Raw genomic sequence first — 20,608 nt, 5'->3', positions numbered from 1 at the left:
TTAGATAGAGAATGTTATTTATTATTTTTTTTATTATTATTTTGAAAAATGAGCCGGCCGCACTGCTCATTGGGGAATGTTGTCTCTGATAGAAAATGTTTTTTTTATAATTTTTTAAAAGTTATTGCTCTGAAAGATGAGTCACTTGTTGTGGAATGTTGTCTTAGATTGAAAATGTTCCTTTTTTATTATTTTATAATTATTATTTTGAAAGATGAGTCATTTCTCAGGAAATGTTGTCTTAAAATCTAATAATACGAGATAGAAGATGTTATTTATGTTATGATTATTATTATTATTATTATCATTACACAGAAAGATGAGCCGAGGGAATGTTGCCTTAAAATCTTATAATAACAGATAGAAAATATCAATTATGATTTATTATTATTGTTATTCAGATAGGTGAGCCGCTTTCCAAGGAATGTGGCCTTAAGATTTCATCAAGGACGTGATATAGTAATAGTAATGCAGATCATTCCTGCAGCGCCTACTACTATACATTACAGCTCTAGATGCTTTACAATGCCTTCATTTCAACACAAAATACATGAGCATGAATGCTTGAACATATGTGAGTTGTGCTGACAAAATGAGTTACTTCTCGCAATCCGCAAATGGAGATATTGGCCAAAAATCGACACCAGGGTCACTTTGTAGATTTTCTATTAGTGCCATATTCTTTAAGTATAACATTCCTTTAATTATTTCATATTTTAAAATTATTTTAAAAACTTCACCAATAAGCGTGATGTATCTATTTCCGTAAGGCTCAAATCTGAGAAGTAACTCTTTTTGTCAGCTCGCTTCACATATGCTTCTTAGATTACTGCTAAGACATAAGCAGACATTCATACTATCACAGTACAATCTGACAATGTGTTCATAACATGAAGAACATAAAAGTTCTAGAACACTATAAATAGTGAGGACTATCAAGATAGAACTTCATAAAGTATATATTTTTAAAAATAAATTGTAAATTTTGCCTCCAACTTTGTATTTCTAAATAAATCAACATATATTTTTTACTCAATGTGTTGAGTAGGGTCACATTTGAAACCATCTGTTGACTTTGTCAAGTCTAGTATGTGACTATAACTCAAACCCTGTCCTAAGCGGCCACCTGCTGCTTATAACAGATCACTTTTCTCTGTGATCTTGAGTGACAATAATGAACAGGTTCCATTGTAAATGTTCGAAGATGGTGATTCAGGATTTCATTTCAAAATGGAAACGTTACTGAAATGGCTGTCTGTGTTTTTTCAGGCCCTGACCATGGACAACGCGGCACGTAAAGAGTCAACGATCGGCGAAGTTGTCAACCTGATGTCAGTGGACGCGGAGCATCTGGAGAACATCATGAGCTACCTGTGGGCCATCTGGTCGAGCCCGCTACAGATCTTGGTCTCTCTCTACCTGCTCTACGACACAGTCGGTGAGTGCTCTCTGTCATACATTGCTAGACCCATAACACAGCAAGGCCCACTCTGGGGGGAGGAGAAATAAGGCAATTTCCAAATGTTGTTTTTTTCATTTCACTGCAAGTGATGTCTTACTTCGCACTCGAAAACTGTTACAAACTTTTCCTAGTGTGTGCGGGGGCTGAAGTTATAGTATTTGCCTCATGTAGCGTTGAGCTACACCAAACAAGTTGCCATTTCTAGAAAGAGAAAAGCAGATGTAGTACTCTGTCACTTTGTCCTTCCTCATTTCTCCCATGTAACCTCCCCAGGTTTGTCCATGTTTGCCGGGGCTGCTTTCCTCATCTTCCTCATCCCGGCCAACGGCGTCATCACGGCCAAACTGGGCACCTTGCAGACACAGCTGATGGCGTGCAAAGACGAGAGGATGAAGGTCATGAACGAGCTACTCAGTGGGATCAAGGTTTGAGTCTTTCTAAAACAACCTAGAGTCTTTGACGATATAAACGCAATTATTAATATTGTTATTGTTATTATTGTTGTTGCTATTATTATAATTTTTATTATTGTTATCATTATCACCTTGTTCATGTGGTGGCCAGGGAAAATCAGGGATGAGTCACAATGTTCAAAGTCAAGCAATAAGCAAAATATGTTCAATTATGAGTCACAGGTAAAAAAATTAGACATAATCTCTCTCTTTCCAAAAACTAAATTCTTGCATTATACACATGTTATCTATCTATCTATTATTACTATTATTATTATTATTATTATTATTATTATTGTTATTATTGTTATTCTTAAAAGGTTGCCCAAAATATTGTCATTAAATAGTATTTTATTGCTGCAACGTCCATTACAACACCATTAAGCACAAGTAGACTCTCCTCATGTTAATGTAACTCCCATCTCCAGTAAGACTTGAAACTTTCCCACACAATTCATGTTTAAGAACATAAAATTGGGGATTCGAATTCTGTCTTCCCCTCCATAGCCACATGTGATGCTGACTGAGCTAACGGCTTGCCCTTTCAGATTGTGAAGCTGTTTGCGTGGGAGAAGAGCTTTAAGCGGCGCGTTCTGGAAGTCCGAGACGCGGAGTTGAGCAAGCTGAGGACGGGAGCTTTGTTGACAGCCATCTTGACCTTCTCCTGGACTGCTGCCCCTTTTGTGGTAAGTCTCATAACGTTCTGAGAGAGGTTCTTTCTTTGGGAAAAGGTGGAGAATGCGTTTGTCTTTTATTTATGTGTATAACATTCTTGATCCCAAGCAAGGACACTGGGGTAAGAGATTTCAAGAACCTGGGATATAGACTCAAACGTTACCCTCAGAACATGCTTCCCTTAATTGGACATCGAATCAGTTTCTTTGGCGGGAGAGGCAAGCAGCTATCCCTAGGAGTTATAATAATAATAATAAATTACATTTATATAGCGCTCAACCCTGAATAAAGTACACAGGCTCTGAGCGTTTTACAATACAGTACAACATACAACTGTAACATAAAACATTATGAGTCTCCAATACTTATTACAAGGATAAAACGAAAGAGGAGAGACAGAGAGACAGAAGACAAAGGCATGCTCTGACATGCAGAGAAAGTAAAAGACAAAGTCAACATACTTAATATTTTTTTTTACATGGACTAATTCTGTCTTTGTGAGATCAGTATAATTCTGTCATTGTCTTGGTAGCAAAAGTATATGAACTAATTTCTGATTGCGAGATCAATAAAATCTTGTCATTGCCATGGTAACGAAGGCTTCAACTGTTCCCTCACTCAGGTTTCTCTGCTGACCTTCCTGTGCTACGTGTTCACCTCAAACGATCACTATCTGGACCCCAAAAAGGCCTTTGTGGCCATTTCTCTCTTTGACATCCTTCGCTATGCAATCAACTTTGCCCCCATGATTGTCTCTGATTTAATCAAAGTAAGTACAGATGTTTGTTCCTTTTTTTGTGTGGTTGTTGGCAGGTGCTTCTGGGTGGGATCTACTTCTTTAGTTTTAGTTTTAGTAATAGTTTTACGGTACTTGCAACGCAAATAAGTCATATAAGTGCTGAAGGTAAGAGATTTTGCTGGAGAGTAATATGTAGAGAAAAGGATGAGAGATAAGGACAATAGAGGTTAGATAGGAAAAAAAGAGCAAACCACACCAGAGTACCTGCCAACCACCCACATATACATCTTTATTTCTTCTACGGTTGTTTTTTTGTCTGTCTGTAAGTCTTACTTTTTTTTCAACCTTTATATGACTGTTGCCGTGTGGATGTGTTTGTCACTACTGAAAAACTGCTTTTTTAAAAATTATAGTTTCTGACTGTTATATGTACCCATTCACACAATTTAGGTCATTTTGGAGGTGGTTTTCGTCTCCCTGCCCATGCTGCATGCTAGACTTAATGATATATCTTGCAGAGAGATAATGGATGATCTATCTTCCCAAGATGTTCAATGATATATCCTACTGAGATAATGGATGATACATTTTCCCGAGGTCCAGGATGAAAAGTCCTTCCTGAGATACTTGATAATATATATTCCTGAGGTATACAATGATACATCCTCCCAAGAGACTGGACAAAACATCTTTCTGTGACATTCAAAGATATATGTTCTCGAGATCCTGGATTTATATATCTTCCGAAGGTACTGGATGATACATCTTCCTGAGATACTCACTGATATTATCTTCCTTATTTGGGAATATAACTCATGCCTCATTGCAAAGAGCCTGACCATTACGTCACAGTCTTCTAAGTTTCTTGTCCATTAAACATGACTGGTGCCTAAATATTTATTTGGTTAACGTTATATCTAACCACATACCGAATCTTTTCACAGGCGGTCATATCTGCTCGTCGTATCGGTCACTTCCTGTATCATGATGACCTGGACAAGAACAGTGTCTCTCACTTTGAGAATGCAGGTGAAGAGTACTTAGATAGCCCCTGACCCTTTGTAATAAATATATAAGAATGCTCCCAATATTGTGTCCATGGGAAAGGCACTTTACATGAGATTTAGTTTGGTTTTACTGGAGAATGATGTTAAGATTGGAGATCTTTCCACTGCTAAAATAAACTTACAGTGTTGCAAGAGACGTTGAACCCTAAACAAATTGGTCACTGCACTTAGAGTGATATTGCTGAATACCATAGTCTCTCTCGCCAGTTGATTGAGGAGGAAAATAGGGAGGCAGAAGCCAGTACTGCCATTGAGAGGATGATGCTTTTGGGAATACAAAAAGGAAGCGGAAAATCTGGCATCCTTGCAGGAAAGAACAGAAGAACATTCAACCAGTTATGCACTGGCACAATCAGTGGAAAGACCCATGGCGACATTTTTGAGAGAGCAACGGAGCATCAATGGACATGCCCGGAGTGCAGGAATGTTGCTTCCTGAAACAATGAACAATGATGCCATAGTCTCAAGTGAATTTGAAAATATGTTGATTGTAGGTGTGGTACATATCTGATATAGATCTAGTGTTCAAACGTTCTTTTCCTCATCATTTAAAAAAAAATTATATTGACTTTTTAGAATACATTTTTTTGTAGGGCGCACTGCATTTTGGTAACCATTGACAACTTATGTTGACGAACTTTTGCTGATGAAGAAAAAAAACAACAACATTACATCTATTGCACTTTATCTGCTCAGCGATATAGCCTTATGATGTTACTGTAAACCTATTTTCCTTCTTGAAGAACTTACAATTTACTTTGTTTGTATCTGTCAACAGAGCATGCAATTACAATCACAAATGGAAGCTTCAGTTGGAATGAAGAAACTGGAGAAACTTTGAAGAAGTAAGTATTTTATTTACCAGTGAGAACTGTCATCAAATTTCCTGATGGAGTCCCATGAGCTGCTTGCAGTACCTTGTTTTGTCTTAGGCTACTTCCCTGAACCTGTACCAGAGTAGCAATGTTCAAGGGGTGAGAAATGTTACTTTAGTAACATCATTTTTTCTCAGGTCGTGACATCCTGTTTGTAAGACTGGCTGTGAAAATATATTTTCAATGCAGTATTCTGTTGTTTCCTCAAGCTAATCGATAAAGTTATTTATCTCTAAATAGCTGACATTTTCAAAAAGTTGTATCTTCTGATTGTGTTTTGGGGATTTTTTGTCTTTGGAAACATTTAGAATTTGAATTTTGACATATTTCTATAGCACATGCAGTCAATACCAAAGATTAAGAAAGTGATAAAAATAAAAATGTTCAAAATTTCAGGATGAGTACATATCTAAGCAGCTGATGGATGATATGTATGAGTATATTTATACCTCAGGTTGATTGATTGTAAATTCTTTATTCCGCCATTGACACAATGTAGATTATTTAAGAGATGGGCTGCTTCCACTGTGCCTGTCTGGTTTAGCCTGAGCTAAGTGGGATAGGGCTTCCCCAGCAAAAAGAGGGGTATACTCTGTAAAATGTGTGCGATAATGAAGAGCTGAAACAATACACCACAAACATGGGTCAATAAACGTGGAAGTCCGTGTACATAATACAGCCATTGAAGATACCTCCGCAGTTTAAAGGAAAAAGAAAGAGCAGGCCTGCCCAAACCAGCTGTCCGTACAAAATTGTGAATAAATCAATACCCAGTGTTGAAGAGGCTGTAGGCGGTATAAAGGATTGAGAGTGCAGTTACAAATTGCTAATGGTCGACTTAAAAGTGATGGAAAGGCGAGAGACACAACACTTGTGTTGGGCAAGGAAGTTGAGCTGTTTGATAAAAAAATGTTTCCCTAAAGGTTATACAAAACTAACGAAAATGCTCCTTCATGTAAAATCAAACAATAATGCTCTCTGCTTTTCTAAATGAGCTTTGCTTCCTTCTCTGCTTCTGAAAAAAAATTATCGTAATTTTTTTTCCTTTCCATTCTCTACATCTGGCAAGGAGGGTTAGCATCCCGACTCCTTGATGATTTGATGATTTAAGTTGTGTTGATAAGGGCGTAAAACGTGTTTTTAATCATTCAATCATATTTTCTGCTTTTCGTAGTGAGCTTTTCCTCCCTCATGCTACTGGTAAAAAACGACGACAGAATTTATTTTTTCATTTCTTCCCCTTCTCTCCATGTCTCCAGCATTAATGTGAAGATACCTGACGGTGAGCTGGTGGCTGTTGTGGGCACGGTGGGTAGCGGCAAATCATCGCTGCTGGCAGCCATGTTGGGGGATCTGGACAAGACGGAGGGCTCTGTCAATGTCAGGGTGAGAAGTTTCTGCTTTGAGGGAATTTTTGCCCTGTCTATTTGTGTGTGTCAAATGGGTAACGGGGAATGATCAGGGAAACTTGGCTTTTTTAAGAGCATCTGAGAAAAAGGAATGAATGGAGAACCATGATCGCAGATGACTTCCGCAGATCTGGCACTGGATGATTTGGGTGTATGCCAGTGAAAACATCCTGAACTAGACGCCCCCTGCCCCCATCTCTTTACCTTCAAATCATCTCTAAGTGGAAAGAGTTATTGGTTACAAAATATGTTGTTTGGAAATAAAGAACAATGCCATCACATGCTTAGGCAGGATCTGTAGTGTAGAGTGATGACAGTGTACTAGATGTGTCCCTTTTGTTAAGAAAGGGTACAGGAATTCCAGAAATTGTCCCAAGTTTTCATAGCTCTTTGACATGGGCTCATGTAGAGCATTATACTTTAAGTGGTGATAAAATAGACAAGTGGTGAGTCTGTGAATAGTTTTCCCATCCCATGTGATGATGTTTAAACGTAGACAATTGACACTTAGACAATTAACCGTCACGTGTCCAAGAAATCCCCTGTGCAAACAACCACTTTCCTCTTCCCTTCTTGTGTGTTTTTGGATGTTTTTTTAAAATATTACAATGGCACTGTCAAAGATGTCCACCTATCTAAGACAGCCATATTTCTCCTAAACGGTAGGTGGTTAGTGGGTGCTCTGGTGTAGTTTGCTCCTTCTTTCATATTCAACATCCATCGTCCTGAGCTCTCCTTTTTTTCCTTGAATGTTACTCTCTAATAATACCTCTAATCTTTAGCACTTATATGACCTAATTGTGTTGCAAGGGCCGTAAAGCTCTCACTAAAACTTAAACTTTTCCTCAACTGTAGGTGGCCGTGGTTGACAATTTAAACTGTAATAATGATAAATAATAAATAGCATTTGTATAGCACATGTCCCGAATCGAAAGCAAGCTCTATGCGCTTTACACTATATTATTACCCCAGCAGACCATAGAACACTCAGAAACATTCTCAGCTTCCTGGGAAGCATACAGTGCAAGCAACTGCTTAAGTGCTCAAACACTAACAAACTGACAAGATCTTTTTCTGTCTATAGCTGGATACCCATTTTAATCTCTGTCGGGCCCGCGGCTCGAACCCCCGAACCCGCAACCTCACGATCATGAGTCCCGTAGCTTAACCACTAGGTCACCTACACCACTGTATGTAAAAACTGCTTGTTCTGTCTAGGGTACTCTGGCGTATGTGCCGCAGCAGGCGTGGATTCAGAATGACACGGTGCGCAACAACATCCTGTTTGGGCGGCCCATGGACAAGGCTCTGTACGACCGCTGTGTGGAGGCCTGTGCCTTGACCCCGGACCTGGACATCCTGCCCGCCGGTGACCTCACAGAGATTGGCGAGAGGGTGAGTGAAAGTTATGTTCCGACTACTGTGTGGATATTCGTTATTTTGACCCATTGAAAGAAAGGTGGTATATTAGAGTTTGACTTTTTTTTTCCACTATACTTATATGTAATAAAGTCCTAATTCTGCTTTTTATTTCCATTAAACTTATTTATGATAATGTCCTACTTCTGCTTTTTATTCATTATAGGCCTACTTATATGTAATAATGTCTTAGTTGGGCAGTAAGATCCCACAATAGCTACAAAATATTTGAGAGGTCTATTCCTAAGTTATGGAGTTCATAGCACCATTTCTATCAGAAAATATTATTGATTTTTCATATTAATATCAAACTGTTTTAGGCTTGAGTTTATTTTATATAATAATGTCTCTTTTATTATATCAAAGAACTCCATCAATCACTCTGTGTTTGTTTGTCTTCCTCAGGGCATTAATCTATCGGGTGGTCAGAAGCAACGCGTGTCGTTAGCGCGGGCTGTGTACTCTCAGGCGGACGTGTACCTTCTGGATGACCCACTCAGTGCTGTGGACTCACACGTCGGTCGACACATCTTTGATCACGTCATGGGGCCCTCAGGCATGCTTCACAGCAGGGTAATGGGCCTTTTAATTTTGGCTATATTGTGTTTTAAATAAATAAGTAAGTGTTTTTGGTTATACACCTCTTTCAATGCTTTTTGGTTATTTAAGAGGTGGGACCTCTGAATTTGGCATCCATCTCCAACAGGACTGAGCCATATGGGTTGAGAGCCTTTAAATCTACATAAAATAACCAGAGTTCAAGAAGAATGCCAAGTCAGGATGTGAACCAGAGCAATGCGCCCTGTAGTTGAGCATGATACATGTACCAGCTGAGCTAGTGGAACACCTGTGTGATATTGTTTTGTGAAACAGGTGCTGCAAGGAAGGGAAATGGTATATATTGTTTTTTCTCTTCTGAAAATGTCTTTTTATGCACAAAATCAGTTGTCATTTTTATTGCTTTTGTAGCCAGACCAAGAAAAATCTTATTTCTTTTCTGTTGTAATCCATTCTAAGTTTAAATGGATGGGAATTGTTTTGAGTTTCTGCCAAGTTGAAGAATTGTTACACAGATTGTTTGTGGGTGGTTGGAGGGTGCTCTGGTGTGGTTTGCTTCTTCTTTCCTGTCAAACATCTGTCGTCCTTATCTTTTCTCTTTTTTTGTGTTTGTTACTCTCTTCTGACACCCTAAATCTTTGGCACTTATATGACCTTATTGTGTTGCAAGTGTCTTAAAACACTTACTAAAACAAACATACACAGATTGTTTGCCCTGCTCTGCTTAGTAGTTGAGCATTTAGTTTCCCCACTTTTTGTATAGACCCTATTAATATCTGCCCACTAGTATTCTTTATTCTGAAAAAAGCCTTTTCACATCAAATAGTATGAAACTTAAGTTTTCTGTTTTTAGTCGGATATTTTAGAGCCTTTTTAGTGAAAAATGACTTGTTTAAAGATAACATTTGAAGCTGTAGTTCTGACACTCAGAATAAAGGAGGAAGAACTTTTGTTAATTTTATTGATTTCAATAGAGGTCCTGTTCTATAGAGATACATTTCTCACCTCAATTACCAGTGGTTTAAAGTTCTATTCTCAGTCTGACGGTAGACAAGGACTTACATTTTTTTTTTCAGATTGAATCCTGCAATTATATCGTCAGTGTTTTGCCACAATCACCAAAATTAATTTCTAGAGGTTTTTAGATAAAGCTGTTATTCAAGTTAAGACCTCTGGGGACATCTCACCATAATAAAACACTGTGTTTCTTTGTCACTATTTCCTTCCTAATTTTTTTGGGAAACATAACGAACGGCCAAGTCATCATTCTGATTTGGGTGCTCTCTGTCTCTCATTTTCTCCAAACTTCAAAAACTGATGAACATGTTTATGGAATAACGATGATATTTGGTATGGATTTTGATCTGTCATTGAAATGATGTATTCTGTGTCAAAAAGAAGATACACTTTAAAAACTCTTCTGTGTTCCTCTCTGTGTTTAGGTGCGGGTGTTGGTGACCCACGGCATCCAGTACTTGCCGTACACTGACCATGTCATTGTGGTGACCGGCGGCCGAGTGTCCGAGGCGGGCCACTACGAGAAACTGTTGACCCACAATGGGCCGTTTGCTCAGGTCATTCGCATGTTCCTGGCACAGGGGGATGGCAACGAGAACGCCAACAGTGATGAAAGTGAGAAATGTTTTCGATTTCTTCATGTCTTCTGTTGCTGTTGATTTTTTTTTTTAATCCACTCTAAATAAAGAAAACTATAAAATAAATAGCACCGCACAGCTCATATTCATGCTCAACAGCAAGCTCTGTGCACTTTACAATATTCCTCCTTTTTTTCATCATCCTGTTCCCCTTCTCTCTTCATCCGCCAATGTTTCCCTTACCTTAGCACCACTGCCACTTGATATGTTGAAATTCTTCAATTATGATTTCAAAGTGACCATAAATTGGCAGAAATCTTAAAGATTACCTTGGTAGGTCCATCTTCTTTCTAACTATCAATCTGTTGTTTCTGTCTGTCTTACATTTTCGTGGGCACTATATAACTGTTATCGTACTGAGGTGCTTCTCCTCTCTCAAAAACTAAGTTTTTGATTTTCTCTCAAATGTTTGGTTTCATGTGTTTCCTCCTGCAAGTTGAGGTCCTGAAGCGTGAAGTCCTAAGAAGACTGTCAGAGACGGAAGATGATGATGACGGCGAGGTTATCGTGAAGGATGCGAGAGACATCCTCAGGCAGCTCTCAGTGTAAGTTTAACAGCACAGGGGAAAGTGGAGGAGGAGAAGATGAAATAAAGGAGATTATGTTGTTTATCCGCTCTGGAAATTGTAATTTCATCTGTACATGAGGCAACCTGTAGTTTCAGAATTTCTTTATGTGAGTAATATCATTGTCAAGCTGTTCAACCTGTTTTAAGTCCAGAAAGTTAAATTTGTCTGGAGAGAGACAAAAAAATGTTTCACTATTTTGTAAAAAAAATGGACTTAAGCTATGTATCTTTTCTTACTTTTTCGAACAAATTCTAAAAATACCTAGTTAGAAACTTGTTCTAGATTTGCAACATGCCCATTAGGGTATTCAAGGCAGGTCTAGACTCATCTGTCCATGTAAATGAGCCCTTACTGCTGATTGTGGGGTTACTATACTTGTTATGTATTTGCATAGTTCCAGGTTTGCCAACTAACACTAATTTCCCATGAGTGTCCCAGATTTAGCAATCAAGAATGTTGAGAAACTGCTACCTCGTAAATCTAAAGAGTGTTAATGGGAGCATAAAGCACCTATTATTACATATGTTATGAGATGATGATTAAGGAAGACTGTTGGTGGTCAGGGGTTTACTCGTTGTTTCTGATCAAACAGCTATCTTCCTTATCTCTCCTACTTCTTTTCTTTGTGCTAAAACTTCTAATCTTTGGCTCTTATATAACCAATCCGTGTTGCAAGAGCCGTAAAACACTTACTAAAACAAAGAAGAGATGACGAGTGTATGGAATGAAGGAATCTCCAGTGTCATATAACATCCTGTTGCAGCAGCAGACCACTCTTCTTTCTGTGACATTTTCTGAGATGTATGCCATAACGATGATAATAATAATAATGATTGCATTTATTAAGCACCCTTCTCATACAAGTATAAATTCTGATAGCTTTACATCGATGACATGATTATCGAGAATAAACATCGCACACGCACACACACACACACACACGCATACCCACACACACACACGCATACCCACACACACACTCACACACACACACACACACACACACACACACACACAGAGAGAATTCATCATAAGTAAAGTGAGTAACTATGACCTTATCCAGTTGCGAACGCTGTAAAACCCCATACTTTACTAAAGTGAGTTAAGCTATTTAATTTTTGTAATATTTTTTTTTCCATTTGTCAGGACTTCACACTCATCGGAAAAGAAAGAAAACAAAAAGGAAGAGACCCCCAATCATGTTATGCTGCGTCAACAAAGTCATCAAGCTACTCTTATTGAGGAAGAGACAGTTGGCACTGGCACAGTGAGTTGTGTGTATAATATGTGTCACGGCACTGTGTTTAAAAAGTTTTGATATTGACTAGCTTTTAATTTTTAAAAACTTACCCATCTATCTTGAATAGAAGTTGAGACAGTTGTTATTAAGTAGATGGGAGTTGCCTGGTGACAAAGGTAAAATAAGTCAGATATGGCCTCCAAAGTTTGGTGACCTTCAAAGCTTGAGTGTCCTTGGAGATAGCAAATTCAATTTTGTGTGCCTTTAATCAATGTTTTTCAGTAAAATCCACACAGGAATGTGTTTTAAATAGACAAAAAAAATATTGAGGAAAAAAAATTTATTAATAAATTCAATAAAAATTTCGCAACAGTCGTTTAAGTTTAAGTGTCAGTTTCTTTTATTTCATTATTTTGACAAGACCCAGATGACACTCATATTGTTGTGTGAAAAAATGCCCAGATTTGTCAGTATATTCAACGGAATTGGCATTGTGCATGTTTGAGGATCATGTTATATTTTCCTTTTTAAGTAACGAGCCATTGGCTCTTTTAATAACTTGATGAACTGCAGTATGAATAGCTTTGGTTTGATTTCCTGACAGGGCTTTCTTGAACTTGGTTGTTCATGGAGTTTTCATGACATTCCACAAGTTTGACTTGGGCCTTTATGAAGATGAAAGTTAAATTTGAGGTCCAGTCCAGATATCTGAAATTGTTCTGTTTCTGCCCAACCTCAGACTGACTGTTGCGGAAATAGTCTTGATATAATATTGTGATCCCTCTTGTGATAATTTCTACAGGATCTGAAAAGCTCTGGATTTTTTTGCATAGCCAGTGCCACCTCTGATTTTCCAGGAAGCAAAGATACTCAATCATCCCTGACCTGCTTGCTCCTCAGGTGAAGATGGGTGTGTTCAGGGAGTACGCCCGCTCAGTTGGCTACTTCTCCGTTTTTATCATTGTGCTGCTCTACGCCTGCTACTCCGGGTCTGACCTAGGATCACTGATCTTTCTGAGCTCATGGACGGATGACCTTGACCTTGCCAATTTCACTCTGATGCCGAGTAACAGCTCGGAGCGTTCTGATAGGAACAACTTCTACATCGGCATCTACGGCTTGTTTGGTGTTTTGCAGAGTAAGTGAAATCCTGAGTTGACTTTGAAGATGGGCTTAGGTGGCTAGCAGGTGCTCTGCTGTGATTTGCTCCTTTTTTCCTTTCAAAGATCTATCATCCTTACCGCTCCTCCTTTTCTTTTTTTCTTTATGTGTTTCTCTGCAGTAACACCTCTAATCTTCAGTACTTACATGACGTATTTGTGTTGCAAGTGCTGGAAAACTCACACTAAAAGTAAAAGGAACTTCGGATTTGGGGAGAGATTTCTTTTTTGATGGGGCAGAGACAGGGATGAATTTGTCTTTCAGGTGAATTTTTTACTCACAATCGAAGGAGCAGGGGTTTGATTTCTTTCTCTCTCAGTTATGTTGTATTACCTGGGGAATGTTCTTATCTGTTTAGAATGTAATATGTGTGTAATCATACTCACTTGCCCTGCACTACATTCAAGGAGAGCTATGCTTTTCTTTATCATGTCATTTTAAATGAGTGTTTTGGTGTAATAAATGAGATGTGTGTTTATGCTGCAGTGCATTTCTGTTGGTGGAGATCATAGCTAACAGAATTGTGTATTGCTTTTGTCCATCTTCAGCCATTTTCATTATGGCGTTTGCGGTGACTCAGAGCTTGCGTGCAGTCCATGCGTCGCGGGTACTACACAGCTCCATGCTGTCCCGTGTTTTGCGTGCTCCGATGGCCTTCTTCGACACCACCCCTGTCGGACGCATCATGAACCGATTTTCCAAGGACATGGACGACGTGGATGAGGAGATTCCGATGACGTTTGTCATGTGGGTGGACTGCATCTTCATGGTTCTGTCCACCATCGTGGTCATCTCGTACAGTACCCCGCTCTTCCTGGCCTTCATGTTACCTGTGGCTCTTCTTTACTTCTTTGTCCAGGTGAGTTAGCTTCCTTATTCTTTTCTTTCGTTATGAATAAGTGATTTGCTGGGGATCTAGTTATGTTTGTTTCTTTCCTTTCAAATATATATCGTCCTTAACTCGCGTCTTTCTTTTTTGGGGGGTTTTTCTTTTCTTTTTTTTTTTTTTGTTGCTGTCTTGTAACACTTCTAATCTTCAACCCTTATATGACCTATACGTGTTACAAGTGCAGTAAAACTGTAAAACTCTTACTAAAACAAGCGGGTTTGGCCACATGTTATTGGAGAGTGCTGCTAATAGGTCCTACTTCTAAGGAAACTTTCATGCTTTTCGTTTATTTTCCTCAGAGGTTTTACATTGCAACGTCACGTCAGCTGAAGAGATTAGAGTCGAAGACACGCTCCCCGATATTCAACCACTTCAGTGAGACCCTGACAGGCGCAAGTGTGATTCGAGCTTTTGGCGCAGAGAATCGGTTTGTTCTAGAGTCGGAATCCAAGGTGGACTCGAACCAGATCTTCTCCTTCTCCAACTTTTGTGTAAACAGGCAAGTGCCAGCAAACCTTATGTGCATGAAGTTCTGATGAAATTTTTTTTTGTTTCAAGATCAGCAGTCAAAGAGTGAAATTCCACAAATTATCAGGTAGAGAATATCAGGTAAAGGCTGCCTAACTTGATATGCAGATTGTGGAAATTGTGATATTAAAAGGTTGAATAAGCCTTGTGTGATTTTAATTTTACCTTGCCCTGAAAATCTTTCGAGACTCACACGATTTTACCTGTAATGTTAAATAATATTGCAGAATGACTTTTGACTGTAACAAGTTTTATCATGTGCATACCCTTGTCCTTAACCTTTTTTTTTTTAAATCGTGGGTGGTTGGCGGATGCTCTGGTGTGGTTTGCTTCTTCTTTCCTATCAAACATCTATCGTCCTTATCTCTCCTTCTTTTTGTATGTTTGTTACTCTCTTGTAACACCTCTAATCTTCTGGCGCTCATATGACCTTATGCAGTTGCGAGCGCCGTAAAACCTCTACTAAAACAAAACAAAATATAAGCTTTTTAGCCCTGGTCCACAAAGCCTAAAGCAGGCTTGCCAAAAGGCCTGTATTTCCCAAGACTGTCCTGGATTCAGCAGTTGGGAATTCGAGAGGACATTATTAGCCTGCTACATCAAAACCAATCCCATGTGATGTAGTTTTATTCATTGTTGCGTCAACTGCTTTTATAACACTAGGTGTCCCTGATTGGGTTTTGAAAAAGTTGGCAAGCCTGCTAAAGGACCAGTGCCTCTGAGTTCCCTTTGGTCAACTGTTAGATATACTTCCCCACTCATTATGGTGTGCATTTGGTTCACAGAAGGGTCAAGATAAGGTTGTACACGCTCAGGTTTGCATGCAGATCTATAGGGATAGAACTAAACGTGACTATTCATGCGAACTGTAGCCTAAAATCATAGTTTTAAAAAACTGTTATAAAAATATAGAACTTGGAGGAAGGAACTTCTAAATCTTTGCCACTTACTATTTGTTATTTATGCCTCCCATTCATTTTTTCTACAATTACTTTTTAAACCAGATTTCAACTTAGAACTGAGGTTGACTGCTTAATTCTTCTGGTGGTTATCTATGGGAAAGAACTCTCTGATATCTGTGTGCATTTTCTTGCTCTTTTATGTGCAAAATGTAAAACATTTGTTGTTACTGTTTTATATACCAAACTTTGACTTTCAATCATTGATGAAGACGAAAGCTTTTGGTTTGTTTATTTGGTCCAAGCTCTGCTTTCTACTGAAATATGTAAATAAATATGACATAAAAGTCTTCATGAACCTTCCCTGTTCTATGTGCAGGTGGCTTGGCATTCGTCTCGAGTTTGTGGGCAACATCATCCTTCTTCTGGCAGCAACCATCGCCGTGGCAACCAAAGACTCCATCACAGGTGGTGTCATGGGATTGTCCATCACTTATGCATTATCTGTAAGTTTGAACACGGTGTACCCCAGCCCTAAAAAAAGTCACTTCTTTCAATCTCTTTGTGATCTCAATGTTGAGCTCAATTCGTCATTTTTCTTGCACTGATGGAAGAGAGATACTTCTGTGACAAATGGCACTCATCATGCCTTGAGAAAGATGAGGACCAATTTTGTATTCATGATACTGTTTCCATTAGAGGTGCTGTTTAAAGTTAATTGCAGGTTCAAATTCAGCAAAGCTATTTAAGTATTAAGAGAACTTTTGGTTTTAGACACCATTTGCCATATTATCAAACAATCTAATTAAAGGCAATCAAATGCTAAATCAAGTGCTGCCTTCCATCCTTTGAAATCCAAAGCTGTGCTTCGTGAGGCAGTAATTGTCCCTACATCACAAAGGAGTTCATTGTTACTATCACAGTAAGAGGGTGGTTGGAAGGTGCCACAATTTGGTCCTGCTTCTTTGTTAATAATAATGATAATAATATATAACATTTATAAAGCGCATTTCCAAAAAAAAGTAGCTCAATGTGCTTTACATTGGAATACCAAAATTTCAAAAACTTTCTTACTACTTTCTTTCTTCTCTTGCAATATATACCGTATTTATGCGCACACACACACACACACACACACACACACACACACACACACACACACACACACACACACACACACACACATGGACTATTTTCATTCAGACGTAGGCACAGATCAACTATTAAAAAAATAACGCTGAAAGCTTATGAAGGATAGGCCTGTAGGAACAGAAAATGCTTAAGATGTCTTTTGAAGCTATGAAGTGTTCTTGTTATTCCGTTTGTTTCCATCAGTCTAACTTTTTAGTCAGGATTGAATGACAGTTATTGTGTTGACATTGATGTGCACCATTAGAACTTAAAAACGTTTTTTTAACTTCAACTCACTAGTAGGTCTTACTCCTTATCTTGCCCTATGTTGTACATCTCTGTCTTGCGTTTTTCCTAAACTTAATTCATCTGGTGTGGTTTTCTCTGATTCTTCTTTCCTGTCAAACATATATCATCCTTATCTCCCCTCCTTCTTTGTTGTGTTTGCTACTCTCTTGTAACACCTCTAATCTTCGGTCCTTTTATGACCTAATTGTGGTGCAGCAAGTGCCGTTAAACTCTAACTTAAACTAAACAAAATTGTACTTGGTTAAGTTTTGTGTGGTGATCTTTACCAAGAAATTGCAAGACATTTTTTCCGTCGTTGGCCCCAGCAAAATTTTGAATTTTATAAAGGCCATTGGCCTTTATGGCAAAGTGTAAAGTGAAATCGTACTATTTAAAATTTTTATTGTTACTTATAAGAGTTGTTTTAAATCGCAAATATATTTACACTGAATTTTAATATTTTAGCATTTTAAGTATAATAGTTAACCAATCGTGCAGTGAACTTTTGCGAAAGTAAACAACTTGTGTTTTGCGCGCTCATATGACCTTACGCAGTTGCGAGCGCCGTAAAACCCTATACTACTACTACTTACGTGTTTTTCCCATCAGATTACAGAGAACTTGAACTGGCTGGTGCGTATGACAGGAGATTTAGAGACCCAGATAGTGTCAGTGGAGAGGATAAAGGAATATACTGAGCTGACCACTGAGGTAGGATTCATAGTCGCTTTGTGTGTGTTTGTGAATTTGTGGGGGTGTTTGTGAATTGTGTGTGTTTATGTGTTCGTGAATTGTGTGTGTGTGTATGTGTTCGTGAATTGTGTGTGTGTGTGTGTTTCTAGTAATTGTGTGTGTGTGTGTGTGTAGTAATTGTGTGTGTGTGCCTGTGCATTATTGTTAGTGAATGGCGAGAAAGAGGGAGAGAGAGAGAGTGTGTGTGTGCAGACATGAGTGAATGGAGCTTGGATTGTTCGAGAGAGGGTAAGAAGGAGAAAAAGAAAGAGAATGAAAATAAAGAAAGGGAATGAAAGAGAGGGAGAGAGTGAGGGAGAGAGAGAGAGAGAGATGTGACATATGTAACAAAGGCTACAATTTAGCCAAACTATTAAATTTTTTACATTGTATATTTTGAATTCTTACCTTGCTGTTTTTGTTTCATGTTTGGTTTTTGTTTTACCTTGTTTTGTTAATGATAACTTTCTGTTTTCCACTGAATGATGATGCCTTACCTGTCACCTGCTCCCCCAAACCATACCCCCCCATATTTTAGGCCGCCTGGGAATGTTTTTCACATCGCAGTCCCTTGGGGTGGCCTCAAGAAGGTCACATCAAGTTTGAAAACCTCAGCCTACGTTACAGAGATGGCCTTGACCTTGTGCTAAAGGCGGTCAGTTTTGATGTACAGCCAGGAGAGAAGGTAAGGGCAAAACATGAATAAACATGAATTGATTCTTTGAGTTTTGAAGTCTTCTTTTTATATTATGAATTGCTTCTGCTTAGGACTATAAGTGGTCCGGGGGTTACTTTCTAAATAATGAGTTGGTTGATTGATTTTAATTATTTTGCACTTCATTGAGACAACTGGAATTATTTAGGAGGTGGGGTCTTTGGATTTGCTTTGTTTTTGAATAATTCAAAATACAGAAAGATGCTAATGTATTTGTGGCTTAGACTAATTTGGTTCTTAAAGGACTGACCTGCTTTCAAACACCGTTTGATTTTAGAAAACGAGCTTGAAAATTTGTAAAGAGATTGATTTTAATTGCAATGGATCCCTAGGCCCTTTCATGTTACGTTTATTACCACCTTAGAAAGGGAAATTTAAAAAGGAAAGGAATTAACCTTAGATACAGGGTGTTCTTTATTGTAAGAGAGTCTTCAAAGAGATAAATGAGTTTATTACTCGTGTCTTCATCATAATCAACCTTTCTCATCCCATGCCAGAGTATATGCCACCAACTGTCTACTTCTGTCCTGGGCTATAATCTCCACTTCACTCCAGATGTGTCCCATCTCCTTTAGGTCCAAATCTAAGTCCTTCTTCCAAGCTCTTTAAGTCTTTCCTCTCTTTCTCTCTCCTTGTGGATCCCATCTTCCATTACTTGTGTACTTCAAAAGAATTCTCAAAATAATTTGCTACTCCACTTGCTCTCCATGTCGTCACGCAGGTTGGTATAGTCGGCCGAACAGGAGCAGGTAAATCTTCCCTGACCTTGGCCTTATTCCGTCTAGTGGAACCAGCAGGTGGTCGTATCCTCATTGATGGAATCGACATTGGTACCCTCGGCCTGCATGATCTCAGGGCGAAGGTCACAATATTGCCCCAGGTGCGTGAACAACATCAGTATTTTACCCCCTTAGAATTACAAAGTTCTATCTAATTATTTTTGGCCTTTTTGAGTTACTAAGACTCAGACCATGAGGTCAGAAACCAAATGTTCTATCTGCTGTATCAAAAGCATAAGATTATTCGGAGTTTTTATCAATTTATTCCAAGAACTGCAATTGAGAAAGCTTGATATGTTGTGCAACTCAAAATTTTTTACGTCAAATTTCTCAAAGCTTAGTACTGAGCAGATAAAACTTTGTAATTCTAAAGTAGCGATTTGTTGTGATTGTATGCGGTATTGAAACATTTGAACATGTCAAGATGTATCAGACATGTGGTCCCCTTGGACCGTGTCATTATGATGCAGAAAAAACGCAAGGGGGTTAGTTGTCGTTTGTACGGGCGGTTGTCTTGGACAGGTTGTTATTAGAGCTTATTTTAATGCCTGGAATAAATGACTTTTCAGTTAGTTTTAGTAAGTTTTACGTCATTTGCATCACAAGTAGATAATGTAAGTGCTGAAGATTAGAGGTGGTACCAAAGAGTAATGTACAAAGGAAAGAACCAGGGGACATAACGACAATAGATGTTTGAATGTGAGAAAAAGATGTCTGGTTACACAAGAATACGAGGCAACCACCTTCAGTGCTATTCTCTACCAGTAAATTTTGTATGTGCAAGTGTATGTAAATATCTGTGTGTGTAGTGTGTGTGTGTATGTGTCTTTTTGTGCGTGTGTGTGTATGTGTGTGCATGTGCTTATATGTGTGTGTGTTTTCGCACAATGTGCTTTTTCTGTCCCATGAATCGTCTGTTAAGCTGAGTGATAATTGTAAACTTTTCAGTGCTTACGGCCTTCCAGAGATTTATTAGCACTATGTAAATTATTATTATTATCATTGTTATTATTCTTATCATTATCATTATCATTCTTTTTATTATTAATATCATTATCATGATTATTGTAAATGTGTTTGCAGGATCCCGTCATCTTCGCGGGCTCTCTCCGCATGAATCTGGACCCATTCGAGGAGTACGGGGAACACGCGCTGTGGACGGCGCTAGAGCACGCTCACCTCAAGGACTTTGTGGAGGGTCTTCCCAACAAGCTGGAGCATGAGTGTGGGGAGGGAGGGGAGAACCTCAGGTGAGGAGGAGGAGGGAGTGGGAGGAGGGAGGGGAGAGGGAGGAAGGAGGGGAGAATTTCAGGTGAGGAGGATGGGGGAGGGAGGGGTGGAGAAGAGAGGGAGGAGAAGAGAAGGG

General features: G+C 38.8%; 1 protein-coding gene across 3 annotated transcripts in view; it reads left to right on the top strand.

Moving 5' to 3' along the window:
* Nucleotides 1-20,608, top strand: part of LOC101845816 (multidrug resistance-associated protein 1) — a 53,833-nt gene that overhangs the window by 28,408 nt on the left and 4,817 nt on the right. For all 3 annotated transcript variants that reach the window (XM_005089958.3, XM_005089960.3, XM_005089959.3), the window contains exons 11-30: nt 1,270-1,438; nt 1,736-1,887; nt 2,463-2,600; nt 3,212-3,358; nt 4,273-4,357; nt 5,174-5,240; nt 6,530-6,656; nt 7,898-8,074; nt 8,504-8,671; nt 10,099-10,288; nt 10,748-10,856; nt 12,027-12,147; nt 13,021-13,258; nt 13,830-14,140; nt 14,470-14,669; nt 15,977-16,103; nt 17,626-17,727; nt 18,287-18,433; nt 19,185-19,343; nt 20,326-20,492. In XM_005089958.3, coding sequence (XP_005090015.1) covers nt 1,270-1,438; nt 1,736-1,887; nt 2,463-2,600; nt 3,212-3,358; nt 4,273-4,357; nt 5,174-5,240; nt 6,530-6,656; nt 7,898-8,074; nt 8,504-8,671; nt 10,099-10,288; nt 10,748-10,856; nt 12,027-12,147; nt 13,021-13,258; nt 13,830-14,140; nt 14,470-14,669; nt 15,977-16,103; nt 17,626-17,727; nt 18,287-18,433; nt 19,185-19,343; nt 20,326-20,492 — 3,101 coding nt within the window. The remainder of the gene's footprint in view (nt 1-1,269; nt 1,439-1,735; nt 1,888-2,462; nt 2,601-3,211; nt 3,359-4,272; nt 4,358-5,173; nt 5,241-6,529; nt 6,657-7,897; nt 8,075-8,503; nt 8,672-10,098; nt 10,289-10,747; nt 10,857-12,026; nt 12,148-13,020; nt 13,259-13,829; nt 14,141-14,469; nt 14,670-15,976; nt 16,104-17,625; nt 17,728-18,286; nt 18,434-19,184; nt 19,344-20,325; nt 20,493-20,608) is intronic.

This window comes from Aplysia californica, unplaced genomic scaffold (assembly GCF_000002075.1).
Source record: "Aplysia californica isolate F4 #8 unplaced genomic scaffold, AplCal3.0 scaffold00011, whole genome shotgun sequence".
Classification (NCBI taxonomy): Eukaryota; Metazoa; Mollusca; class Gastropoda; order Aplysiida; family Aplysiidae; genus Aplysia; species Aplysia californica.
Note: the sequence above shows the minus strand (reverse complement) of the source record. Positions and strands in the feature narration are given on the sequence as shown.